Here is a 13,299-nt window from a genome sequence, read left to right as displayed (position 1 = left end):
CACAACGACACAGCTAAACCTGAGCATTAGCTCACGGAAACACACGCCGGGCTCCGGTGAACCCGCCACCGCAGCCTCCCGGTCCCCTCCCGGTCTGCTCTCCCACACCTCCCCGACTTGCTCGCAGCGCAGCGGGGCCTCGGATGCCACAGCACGGCGTCGTCCAGAGGTACGACACGGAAAGTTACTCACGTTTTAACGGCGCAGAGGCTCAACTGTGACGGACACGTTCAAGAGAAAACCCCCCCATACCACATCACTCACCTCCTCTCTCTCTCTCCGGTGTGTTCACGTCCTCCGTGCTGAGCTCCTGTCTTCTTTACTTCTTTCTCTCCTCCCCTCCGTGTCTCTCCCTCTCGGCTTGTTTCTTTTCTCCTCCCTCCCAGATGCCGCTCCTCTCCGGCAGGGGGAACCGGGGGACGCTGCTCCGGAAGCAAACGCTCCTCTGTGATTTTTTTTTTGTAACTCTCTTTAATTTAAACGACTTCACTTTACACTGTGGAGATTAAACCTTCATGTTATTACTTGTTTTTATCTCAGGACTTTATCTGTTGACTGAAGTTACAGGGAAACAAGGAGAATTACATCTTTCTGAAGGACATTTGCAAATTTCGAAGTTTTCTATAGTAAGATGATGAGGATGAGGATGATGAGGAAGATCGTGATGATGATGATGATGATGATGATGATGATGATGATGATGATAATGTGTTGATGATGATGATAATCGTGATGATGATGATGATGATGATGATGATGATGACGTGATGATGATGATGATAATGTGTTGATGATGATGATAATGATGATGATGATGATGATGATGATGATGATGATGATGATGATGATGATGATGCGATGATGATGAAGATGATGTGATGATGATGATAATTATGATGATGATGATGATGATGATGAGGATGATGAGAATGGTGATGATGAGAATCGTGATGATGATGATGATGATGATGATGATGATGATGATGATGGTGATGATGATGATGATAATCGTGAAGATCGTGATCATGATGATGATTATGTGACGATGATGATGATCACTTACAAACCCAAAGTGCTGCAACCAAATATCAAAGTATCAGTCTAATAATAAATGTGTTTATAAAGATAAGACACTGTTCTCAGTCTGTAATACTTTATGACCCCATCACTTTCCTGTCTACTAATAATAATAATTCTAATGTAAGGATCAAGATGACTTACTGCTTTGCTGCATTGTAAAACATTTATGGTAAATACTCTTGTTGACTATGTATTTCTCTCCCTGCTGAAAACAGAGCTGCTTCAAATCTCATCAGGATTCAGTGAATTTAACAGTGCACAGTATTTTATTATCGGCCTTTCTGGAGTCGTGTGTGAGGCAGGTGACTGGATTACCTTCCAGCAACGTTCAAGTCTGTGCAAAAGGATTTTCATAGCATAAAAAATTAATGAGGAGTAATTGCTGCCTGCAGGGAAGGAAAATGATTAAGCAAATTGTAAGCCGTGCCTTTGCATAACGTAATTGGCAACATTGTGCGTATGACTTGTAGTTAATTGTCGCTCAGTGCAAAAACCACAGAGTACTGTGTAAATGTGTTAATGTGGATTTGTAGAGGCCAGTTTGGACTGGAAGCTGAGAGGAGATTGTACAAGGTTGTGCATTCAACAGCATTAAACAGCAACAATGAGCTTCGAACACACACAGAGTTTTTGACTGAAAACATAACTATTTGATAGACTGTTGTGAGATTTGGTGTAGACATTTGTCCCAGTCACAGTCGTTGAATGAATCCTAATTACTATGTCTGTGAATTTTAAATGGTGCCATCAACATGAACATTTCCTCTTGTCCATCACTTAAGATGAACAAGAGGACAAGATGAGAAGGTACCAATGAAAATAACAACCAGTAGTAGGCCTATTGTATGATTTATTTCTTGTATCTGTCTCCCTTGTATTTTATATGGTGTTTTTGTGTATTTGCTTTATGTTACTCTACCTCTTTGACTGTGATTGTGCTCGCCTGCTGTAATTTCTGTTATTGCAACAATTGCTTATACATGTACAGGTCTGTCCAATTTTTCATAAAAGCCTCACAGGGCTGACATCAGGGTAAAGTCTTATACTAAGTGTTGTTTCATTTCTGATAGATAAATAGTGATAAATAGTGCCGACTGATTAGGACACAGAAACTGCAGAGGTCAAGTGTGATCATTAACATCCATTTTCCCCCAAGAACAGGAATCTTACATCTATAATAAATATGGCAGCATAAACTATTTTAAAAAGACAATACTGACGCAATTATGACAAATGTATGTGATGCACACAAACAAATACATTGTCAGGACTAGGCCTCCAATTTAATAAAATGATGACACCTGGTGGTTATACTGATTTACTGCATTGTTTATCATCTTTCCAGTCTCCCTGCTGTGGATATGACCCGGCCTTCTACTGCTTACATAGATAATATCATAAAAAAATATATATTAAAAATACTGCTGCAACACCCCACGAGGAAGTTACGACCACCAAATTTGTATTGCCACACAAGTTATAAAGATCAATAGATGTAACAGGAAGGACGCTCTGCTTTCATGTTTAATTTCACGCTCTGCTTTTATGTTTTTTGTTTATATTCTGATGTTTATTGTTTTATGTCTATCTATCTATCTATCGACTCCGATCCGGTAGGTGGCGCTGTGTCGTCACAAGCACCGGTCGTTGACCAATCATTGACGCATCCGGTGGTTTGAACAATAAGCGGGTCCGGCCCATTCACGCCGCAAAAATAATGAAGGAGACACAAAAGAAGATTTATTTCGCTAAAAACCATGGCGGCGGATTTAAAACGGTTGTTTAGTTAGGCCGAGTTACGGTGAATTTAGTCAGTCACTGTTTGCGAGTTGTTCAGTGTCGTTTGGTTAGCACAGTTAGCATAGCCTTAGCATAGTTCTCGTCTGGGTGAGTAACACCAGTGTCTCTTGGCTCCGTTATAGTTGAGACTTCAAACATGAAGCCGGTCAAGTCGTTGTTTCTGAAGACGTACGGTAAACAGCGGAGAAAACTGCCCGCGTGGATTTCACCTGAAAACCGCAAACGGGTCTTCGACAGCACCGACTCCACAGACGGTGACATCTCCGTGTTTGAACCCGCAAAACCTGCGAGGACAAGGTATGTTCAAGTCGACAGGAGATGAAGTCCCCATCCTCCTGGCTGCCTTCTTTACTATTAATGTCCCCGACTCTGTCTTTAAACTTAAATTAAGCTGTTACCTGGTTGTTGGTGGAACTCTACAGTACACCATAATGTATGGTTACTTCATTCAGTACATGAAAGGGAACATGTGAAAGATAGAGCAGGTCTATACAAGGATGTGTCAACTTGCAGTTTTGTCAATGCCAGTGATGTAAATGAGGGTAGGCTAAACAATGGAGACACTATTTCTAAGATGCAATTCAGTTCCACAGCAGCTCCAGCCTCCAAAAGGATCAGACATTTGAAACAACACCTTTCTCAAACTGTTTTATCAGAAACATCCACATCATAAACATAATGATAACTCCCACTTACTCCATATTTTGGTCACAGTTCAGAACATACAAAATGTTTGTGTACAGACCTGGCGTATTTCATATTACAGAAATTAGTTTAAAACAGTCTACCGACTAAAACAGTCAAGACAGTTATTCCAGATTAACTATAATGCTGCTGTCCTCCTTGCTCTCATGTTTGATATCGTACTTTCTTCATCCGTTTTTGGTGTCATAGAGAGAGGAGCACTAGTGTTGCAAGTCGTAGAGGAGCTCGTGCTGCCAAGAAAAAGGCCATGCTATGTCTGACAGAGAAGACCTGTGATGAAGAGAATTTCAACAACGAGGAGAACATCGTCATCCCCTCTCCTCCTCATCCTCAGGCGCCTCAGCAGAGCGAGACGACAAGGTCTGTGCGGACAGTTTATTATTGACTAAAATTAGGTCTTAAACGTGGCATTTAACTAATTGGATGTTATATATTGTCTATGTCTGGATTACCAAAATAGAACTTAGGGCTCTTTGCATGATTTAATGTCTTCTATCTTTTCCCCTCATCTCATGGTTAGTATCTTGACTTGCTCATCTCTTGGGATTTATCTTTTCTTCATCATTAGAGGGAAGAAGACTCGTGGTTGCAGTGGTAGAGTTCATCCTGCCAAGAGAAAAGCTGTGTCCTCTCTGACAGACAACAGCAGTGACGAGGAGAACATCGGCAGGCCTTTTCCTCAGTGCCCTCAGCCTGCTCAGCAGAGCAAGACAACCAGGTCCGTGCACAACCAAGCATGAGCAGAACACATTGGGACTCTATCTTGCTTTCTTATGTTATCACAAACTAGTAGTAATAACAGAAGACTTATACAATAGAGGCTAGAGCAGATCTGACTTTTGTCATCAGCTCCTACAAAACCCACCTTTATTTGTGAATGATCTAATTTGCAATGATTGATCTAGGACTACTGTTTTAAGCCAATATCAAATTTCAAAAAATGTTTTCAAATCAAGTTTATTTTGGACTTCCTCTAAAACAGTTTCTGCTCTATGATACAGAGAGAAGCATCACATCTTCACACTAGAGAAACTAGACTCATTGATTTTTTTATATCGATTTATACAACAGAGCTTTGCCCCCTGAAAATTGTTGAATTATTGCTGTGGCGTTGGACATGTATCTTCAGTAATTGTTGTGAATTACGTTCTTAATACGGCCAGATTTTCATAACTAGGCTTTTGAACGTTCAACTATGTTTTCCTGGAATCATTCACTTGCAGAAGTAATTGGATTGTGTGTTGATGTGTTTCTGAAATGTGTTTTGTCTCTGCATGTCAACAGGAAAAGCCAGCTCACGTCTGTTCCAGGAGTTTTGATCAGGCAGAAACGGCAGCAGGTTCCAGTGACCAGCGAGAGTGAAGAAGACTCGAGGTCTGCCCTTAAGTGTCACAAAAATTCATCTCAAATGAAGAGAAATTAAATATTTTCTCAGACAGTCAGGTTGTTGGTGCCACTTATAAATAACGGAAAAGTGTCATGGCTGAATCTAAATGTCCAAACCTCACCACACTAGCAAGGTCTTAGACTATATGGGTTTATTTCCAGGAAGTTCATGAGTCCACAAAGAGCATCAAGCAGACTTTCTGCAGATTTTATGAGAATCCATCTGTGTTACATGCTCAACCATTTCCTTTTTATCACTCTGGAAAAGTACTATGGGTATCCATGGCAACAAAAATTTGACAATGTACAAAACTATATCAATAACGATAGTAAGAAGATGTTTTACATATTTTATTTATTTTGGAGCTTTTATTCTTTAGATTTGTTTGGCATTTTTTGTTGCATAGGATTATTGATGGCAACGTTCCATATTGCCTACACAGAATACTAATGGTTTGAATAGGACCTTCATTTGTAGGTTTAATATTGTCATTCACATTTACAGGGTCCCATATTTCAGTTTATTTCCATTGAAACACACAAGTTAAAGGTCTGTGAGGAGTCAGTCCTCAGGTCTGGAGGGTGGAGATTTAGATTTTTGAAAGGGAAAAAAAGAGTAATTTCTCTAACCATTCTCTCTCTTCCTCCTCTGCTATTCTATTTTCAGGGTTCACCATCGTTCTGTGGGCCGCTTTGTAACTCGTCGCAGATGTGGAGCTGTTGTCAAACCCAAACTCCAAAAAACTATTGTCAGTATACTTAACTCTTCAGATGACTTCACTTCTGGAGCCATTCGTTCCAATGGTACCCGTCAGCATAGGAAGAGGAGGAAGGTCCCTCCAGCGCGTTTGGTGTCGAGTGCGGAGAACTCAGTGAATGATGCAGGGACTTTCAGCTTTGCCACCAGCCCCCTCCGAGAGATATCCCTCAATGAGTCGGCAGATCGCAGTGTCGGACCTTCCCCCAGAAACCCCATCTTTTGCTCTACTCCCTCAGCAGGATCCTTCAGCAAACATCCCCACCTTAAACCCATCCCCATTAATGATAAGTCCTCCTCTCCTCCATCTATGTCAGTGAGCTCTACATGTGTCATCAGCACATTTAAGGAAGATTTGAATTCACCAGGGCAGCCTGTCTCTGAACCATATTCTGCACCATCCACTGGACTCCACTCTGAGGGGAAGCTGCTGTCAAGCCTTGGTGAGCAAGTACCACACCTGCATCACCACGAAGAGCTGTCTGGTGATGTGTTAATGGAACACACAAGCACAAACAAGAGGAGCAGCTGTAGCGAGGACGCTAAAAGCTACAGTGAAAATTCAAAGACAAAGAATGGCGATGAATTATCAAGTTTAATTCACCTTTCTTCAGGCAGTGAGAACAGCTGCGAGTTTGTGTCAGCAGCAGGAGGGCTGGAGTGGCTGATAGAGGCTCTGAAGGAGCAATGTTTGACCAAGCTCTGCACAGTGCAGCTGGAGAGATTAGACATCCTAACCATGACTCAGCTCTGCAGTGAAACAACCTACTCATCCTGTTTGGAACTTTTGAGCTCAGATGACGATCCACTGTCAGTGGACAGCAGTCAAACTCCAGCATTTGATCTCCATTTGTCAGTGACTGACAATACAACCAGAGATCATTTAGAGTTGATAAATAGCTTTGAGTCCACTGGACAGGCAGTATCAGTGACTGACACTGCATCAGTTGCCCGCGAGCAGCCGCCTGAATGCTCATCAGCATCAGTGTTTTATGATGAATCTACCCAAAACACCGAGAGCAGTGTTGATTTTATTATGGACACACAATTACGAGCCAACGGCCCTGTGAAAACACTGTTTACTGAAGAGAAAGCTGCGGCAGTAAAGGACACATGTCTTGCAAAGAAGTGCACCATTCAGCTTGAAATATTGTCCTTGCCACAAATGACAAAGCAGGAGGAGTCACCTTTGACTTGTAATAATATGTCTGATAGTTTAGATGCAGTCAGGTCTGAAAATGACTACACGCATAACATTGATGACCCAGAAGATCTCACGTGTTCAGGAGATGCCACCGAGGGAATGACGGTGTCTGATAGACGGTCAATAAACAGCAGCCGCCGTCCAGTCGCTCATACACAGTCCAGTGATCCAGAAACAGAAGAAAAGGCCGCGGTTATCTCAATGCTGAAGGAGAAATGTCTATCTGTCAAACCCGCTGTTGAGATAAAGAGATTAACTTTATCACAGTTGAGACACAAAAAGCGTAAATCATCCTCGGCCATGTCCGACCCAGCCAGTGATGAACAGATAAAGAACGACCACCAGTCTGTAAGTGATGCTAATCTCTGTCACGGAAACACTTATCTGAAAGTCAGTAGGAAAAAGTGGAGCTCGACCAGCTCTGAAGACAAGATTTACTCAGACAAAGAAGTGGTAAAGAGCTCCTGTGACGTTCTGCCCAAAAGAAAAAAGTTGTCTCTGGCTCCGAGAGACAAGAAAATGAGAAGCACTTCCACAGACCAACCTGGGACCACGAGGAAGGCGTGTGTGAGCGGCCTGAGTGTGAGTCGTTGGAAAAACAAAAGCAGCACACACACAAGGGCAGGCGAAGTGAAGCCTGTGGACTGCAGCATCAACGAGCTGATCTCCACAAAACACAAACAGCAGAGGGTGAGGACAACGTGCACCGAAACACACCAAAGTGCTGCTGAAGCATGTCTGTTTATTGAAGTGGAAGGTTAATCAACTGACAGTTTTGGTCATTGGTCAGCCGTTATTAAAATAAGCCATCTGTATCCATGGACTTTTTAATTTGTTGACAAAGTCAGGCAGGTATATGACACTCACGTCTTTCAATGCCTAAATTCAAAGTTCATCAGCAGGGCTTCTACTAAATCACTATGCCATATTCAAGACAAGTTCTCGTGAAGGTCTTCACTCAAATGACAAAAAGGGAAAAAAATTCCAATTATGTAAAATGGCAAATAGTTTTGGTTTGAGATATTCACGTTTAAAATTCATGTTGCTGCCTGAATAAAATGGCAGTGTGTGAAATTTTGATTCTGGTGCTCATAACCTTGAAAGCTGCACATTTGTCCAGATTCCTTGACCCAGTTTCTCACCAAATCACAGAAAGTTTTTGTTAATTTAGGGACTTACACTTGGCCTTGCTTATTTGTATCCTTTGCTTTATAAATAAAATGGCCTTGCCTTGATGAAGTGGAAATTATTCTCATTGAAAACTCTTTCCAGTGAAGTCTTGAATTAAAATCAAACAAACCCAAACAAAAATTTCCAACTGCAAATAATGTGCATGGACAATTATCACAATCTTTCAATCTGTCATTATCTTGTGTGTTTTTGAATCCACTCATCACACACAAACTGACTTTTGTTCCATGTGTGTATAGTTTTTGCTTCTACTAAAATCCCACCCAACTGCAGTTAAGTGTTAGGAAGCATTTAAAGTGGTTACAGGTTGAGCTGTGGCATCATTGACAACCTATGATTTGCATCCTGTGTGTAGGAGCTTGGAACAGTCATGAATTTCTCCACCCCGGTGAAAGCGAACCCGCTCAACCTCTCATCTCTGCTGGCTGACTTCACACCAAACACACACACCTGGAGCCGACTCAAGGCCGCCCTCTCGGTTCATCGCAAAGGCATGAATTATAAATACTCTCTCCGTTAAATTGTTATTGTTTATTGTTGTTATAATTGTAATTTGTCCTTCCGTTGTTTATGACTGTTAACATTTCTCTCTGTCTCTTTCCTGTCGTTCTCTCTCAATAGTGCATCTCACTCCGAGGAGTTTACATCTGTCTCCGGGGCGGACGGCTCTAGCAGAGCTCAGCCAGGATCTCTTTGCCACACCCTTTCGGACGCTGCTCCCCAAACACCTCCAGTCACAGCTGTGCCATGACACTCCGGTACGGCACACAGTTACAGCACACATCTGCAACACTGACACAGTTAAAAGAGATATAAAATGATGACATATTCTATTCTGTCCAATATTTGAGAAGCTGCACTGAGAAAATAATACAGACGTTTGCACCACAAACTTTCTACATATTGACTGTGAATAAGTTATGACACATCCCCAGCCTGTGGTTGTGTATCACCTCCTGCCTCCTCTCTTCTGTTGCAGTGTGAGGACACAGATCTGTCGGATGCAGAGAAGGTGTATGCTGAGTGTGGCCAGAAGCACCCTCTGCCCTGGGAGGACAGTATTCTCCCTCACCGTATGAAACGCTGTGTTAAGATCGGGGAGGGAACCTTTGGCGAAGTCTTTTCCACCACCAACGCCTCAGGGGACACAGTTGCTCTCAAAGTATGTGCATTTACTGGATATGACATAAACCATATATATAATACCATGTACCACCCCCCATTTAGGGATGTTGTGTAAAATTTAAATGGTACCTAAGCATAATGATAGTTGTTTTTTTTTGCAGGGTCTTAAAAAGCTTTAAAAAGTGTAAAATGAAATTTCAGGCCTAGAAAAGTTAAACTATTATGTACTAGGTGTTAAATGTGTTTAGGTAGGTCTTAATTAATTATGTTAACGTTCATTTAAAGCTACTTCTGTCATGCATTAAAAATGTTCTTTTTTTCAAGAGAAATCTTTTAGCGACCTGCATGGTTTGTAATGTCTGTGTGTTGTAGGTCTTAATACAGACTGTAAGTTGAACTTGTTGAACCTGCAGAAACCCTGTGATACCAAATGTAGTTTTGTTTCGGCTCGTCAAATATCAAGAAACCACAGTTCAATAGTAAAAATGTCACAAATGTTCCTTGCAAACATTTGTGGTTGTTGTCTTGACAGATAATTCCAGTAGAGGGCAGTGAGAAGGTGAACGGAGAGACCCAGAAGATCTTTGGAGAGATTCTCCATGAGATTATAATCTCAAAGTAAGAGGAACAAAACCAACGCTGCATTTCACAGGGATAGCCACTATGATATAAATAGTGTAATCCTATATATAATGAATAAATGTTTTATAATCATATACATATGACATGAATCTTTCAATTTAGTGATGCCTGGGAAATTGAAACTAAACAGCACTATGTGTGTGTTTCTTTGTTCTGGCAGGGAGCTGAGCAGCCTGAAAGAGAAGAAACAAAACCAGACTCACGGCTTTATTGGACTCAATGAGTAAGCACTCTGCCTGCTCCTTTTTCTTTTCCTTTTTTCCTTTGTCTGTTGGCGTCTCAGCAGTTTTGAGTGATGATGTGACTCGATGTGTTGTCCCCTCACAGTCTCCACTGCGTTCGAGGCTGTTACCCTCCTGATTTCCTGAATGCTTGGGACAAATTTGACCAACAGAAAGGCTCCGAGAATGACAGACCAGGTCAGTGAGACAAAAGCACATTAACATTAGTCTCACATTATATTTACGCAACGTGTTGTGATGGAAGCTCAGAGGCATTTCTTTTTTTCAAGATTGGCTGGTTTGCGATTAAAAATAAAAACTGCAGTTTATCATTTAATCCTCATCGGGGCCCTTTCAAACATGATCCAACACAATACTTTGAAGGACCATGCGATCTCTTTCTCTATTTCACTGGATCTTTCTCTGTTGCTCTTTGCACAGATTTCTTTGAGAAGGATCAGTTGTTCTTAATCCTGGAGTTTGAGTTCGGAGGCGTCGATCTCGAGAACAGCAATGGAACGGTACGAGCATCACAACGACAGCAGCTCATTACATTTGCACACTATGTATAAAAAAAGACCTCAAACAACGATGGGTTAAGACAGCACTGACCTGAAATGAGTCATTATAACTTTATGTCAGTTAAGACCTTGAATAGGTATGCTGGAAACAATGCACAAAGAGGCTTAGCTGTTGCAAATGCAGCATTAGTTAAAAGAACAATTGGGTATTATTCTAAACCGATGAAAAGTGTTTTGCTTTATGGAAATACATATACAGTCTTTAATTCAAGCCTCTCTTGGGTCATCAAGCTTGCATCTTTGGGAGTGGCGAAGAGCATCCTTCATCAGGTGACTGCCGCCTTGGCTGTTGCTGAGGAGGAGCTACACTTTGAACACAGGTAGAGCACACGCACACGCACACACACAAACTCCACTCGCACACGCACACACACAAACTCCACCAAATGTTTCCAGTGTGTTTCCGTCCTAAATAAAATGAGCCATTGTTTTTATGTCTGCATCTTTGACACCCATGGTACCAGCTTGCAGTTTTGTTCTTCCCTGCCTTTGTTGCTGCATCGTGACACATCTTGTGTGTCATCATCCAACATGAACAAAGTGGGGACTCGTAGAAAAATTCTTGCATAAGTCCACAAGACATAGGTGACAACTACAGATTATTCTGATGATTGTTTTGTGAACCAAATCTGGACTTTAGAATGTCAGAAAGTAGGAAAAAATGTCTAATACTAATTTCATGAGAGCTAATATCTTCAAAACCCTAAAACCCACCAATGAAAACCAGCTAAAATTCACATTTCAGACATTTTGCTGAGTGCTTATTGAGATAATTGGTATAAGAATTGAAATTTGATACAGAATTACGAGGTATTTTTAATAGTCTATAGTATCTAAGGATATCGGTTGGTACAATTAAATATCAGTACTCAGCCTGTGTGTGTGTGTCGTCTTCCCCTGTGCTGTTTGCTGCAGGGACCTTCACTGGGGCAACGTGTTGGTCAAAACAACCAAGCAGAAGACAGGGAGCTTCCTCCTGAACGGAACGGCCCACTCTCTGGAAACCAAAGGGGTGCTGGTCCGCATCATTGACTACTCCCTCTCCAGGCTAGAAATCGGTCAGATAATGTTCCACTTCAGCCTTATTTTGAATGGCTCGATTTATGGAGTCATGCACAAAATACATGACGCTATTAAAATGACACTCATCATATGCTCTGTTGTCTCCAGATGATCTGACGGTTTCCTGTGACATCTCAAAGGACGAGGAGCTTTTCATGGGCCAGGGAGATTACCAGTTTGATATCTACAGGCTGATGAGACAGGAGAATGGGTCAGTGCCTTTATGTGTCAGTGACTGTGACATTTAATGTCTGTCTCACTGTAAATGTTTCATATAGAGCAGATTAGTCATATGTACATGAAATTAGTTTTAACCTATTAAACACAACATAGACTTGATTTAAGCTCAGTGACTCACTATAACGTCCAAAAGTCAAAGCAGTGATAAGAAATTTCCAACACTGAGATTTTTCTTATTATAGAACTCTTGAGAAGATGAAAATCTCTGTGGTAAATGTAAAGCTGCAGCCAGCAGATGTTCATTCAGATTAAAAGGCTGGAAACAGCTAGCCTGGCTCTGTAGAAAAATATAAACACCTGTCAGCACCTTTCTAAACCACCAATCAGAGCCAGGACGAGTGGCTGACCACTGCTCGTGCACAGCAGCAGCTCTCATGTTACTGGGATGTTATTTTTCCAAATCCTACCCACTGCAGCTTTAATGCTAAGCAAACTTTCTCCTGGATATAGCTTCATATTTTGTGGATAGATGCGAGGATGGTATTGATCTTCTCATCTACGTCTTCCCTCTATGATTTGTGTTTTGCCCAAAATGTCAAACGGACATAATCAGTCTTTTTTGGGGATAATTCTGTTGATTTATTGTATTAGATTAACGTCTCAGAATGACTGTGGTCACGATTCATTGACCCTCCGTTGCTCTCTCCGTCCGTCTCAGAAACAACTGGAGCAACTTCCACCCCCATACCAACGTGCTGTGGCTCCACTACCTGTGCTCCAAGCTACTATCCATGAAGTACCGCAGCTCGGGAGGGAGGGGAGCCAAGGACATTCGAGCAGCGCTCACTCGTTTCTATGACAACGTCCTCCAGTATAGCTCCGCCACCGAGGCACTACAAACCTGCCCCATGTTTCAGTAGCACTGAACACATGAAGTGTGAGGACGCTCAACCACTGAGTTTTCTTTTAGTGTTTAGGAGGTAGAATGTATGCGGGTCGTCGATAGTCGACTTCCTTCAGCTGCCCACTCGCCCTTCATGATCTCTGATATGTAAAGTCGATTATTGATTTCCTTTGTAACACAATGACTGATGGAGGTCACTTAATGTATAATGTAACTGTCATTCCACAAAGGTGGTTAAAATGACCATGTGAAAATTGTGACTACATCTGACTACAAGGTATAAATAAGTGTTTGACTATTATGTTTGAGAAATACTAAAATGTATTTTGTCAGCAATTCATGCACATAATAAATGACTGTATGCCTTATTGTTTGTTTTCCATCACTATTAAAAAATCAGACTGTTTAAAATCAGACTGAATTTCATTCTATGCAGTCAAACACTGCAGGAACCTTGTTTT

At 41.6% G+C, this 13,299-nt stretch overlaps 2 protein-coding genes across 7 annotated transcripts in view; one reads left to right on the top strand and one right to left on the bottom strand.

Annotated features, from left to right (window-relative positions):
* The window catches only part of apbb2b (amyloid beta (A4) precursor protein-binding, family B, member 2b), a 50,763-nt gene extending 50,374 nt beyond the window's left edge, over nucleotides 1-389 (bottom strand). For all 6 annotated transcript variants that reach the window (XM_035173202.2, XM_035173212.2, XM_035173219.2 and 3 more), the window contains exon 1: nucleotides 265-389. The gene's annotated coding sequence lies outside the window, so the exon portion shown is untranslated. The remainder of the gene's footprint in view (nucleotides 1-264) is intronic.
* A 2,302-nt stretch (nucleotides 390-2,691) lies between these two features.
* haspin (histone H3 associated protein kinase) lies at nucleotides 2,692-13,249 on the top strand. The gene is made up of 16 exons (XM_035174454.2): nucleotides 2,692-3,177; nucleotides 3,775-3,945; nucleotides 4,154-4,303; nucleotides 4,870-4,959; nucleotides 5,639-7,622; nucleotides 8,479-8,614; nucleotides 8,745-8,881; nucleotides 9,103-9,285; nucleotides 9,781-9,866; nucleotides 10,051-10,113; nucleotides 10,218-10,309; nucleotides 10,553-10,632; nucleotides 10,924-11,012; nucleotides 11,608-11,750; nucleotides 11,863-11,965; nucleotides 12,653-13,249. The coding sequence occupies exons 1-16, from the start codon at nucleotides 3,017-3,019 to the stop codon at nucleotides 12,852-12,854; spliced, it is 3,870 nt and encodes a 1,289-aa protein (XP_035030345.2). The 5' UTR covers nucleotides 2,692-3,016; the 3' UTR covers nucleotides 12,855-13,249.
* The last annotated feature ends 50 nt before the right edge of the window (nucleotides 13,250-13,299 follow it).

The sequence above is a fragment of the Hippoglossus stenolepis genome, chromosome 2 (genome assembly GCF_022539355.2).
Source record: "Hippoglossus stenolepis isolate QCI-W04-F060 chromosome 2, HSTE1.2, whole genome shotgun sequence".
Taxonomy (NCBI): Eukaryota; Metazoa; Chordata; class Actinopteri; order Pleuronectiformes; family Pleuronectidae; genus Hippoglossus; species Hippoglossus stenolepis.
This window is presented reverse-complemented; position numbering and strand designations above follow the sequence as displayed.

Coding starts and splice junctions, on each gene's coding strand:
- haspin (XM_035174454.2), top strand. CDS start 3,017: ATGAAGCCGGTCAAGTCGTTGTTTCTGAAGACGTACGGTAAACAGCGG. Junction 4,304..4,869: donor CAGCAGAGCAAGACAACCAG/GTCCGTGCACAA, acceptor GCATGTCAACAG/GAAAAGCCAGCTCACGTCTG. Junction 10,633..10,923: donor TCGAGAACAGCAATGGAACG/GTACGAGCATCA, acceptor TGGGTCATCAAG/CTTGCATCTTTGGGAGTGGC.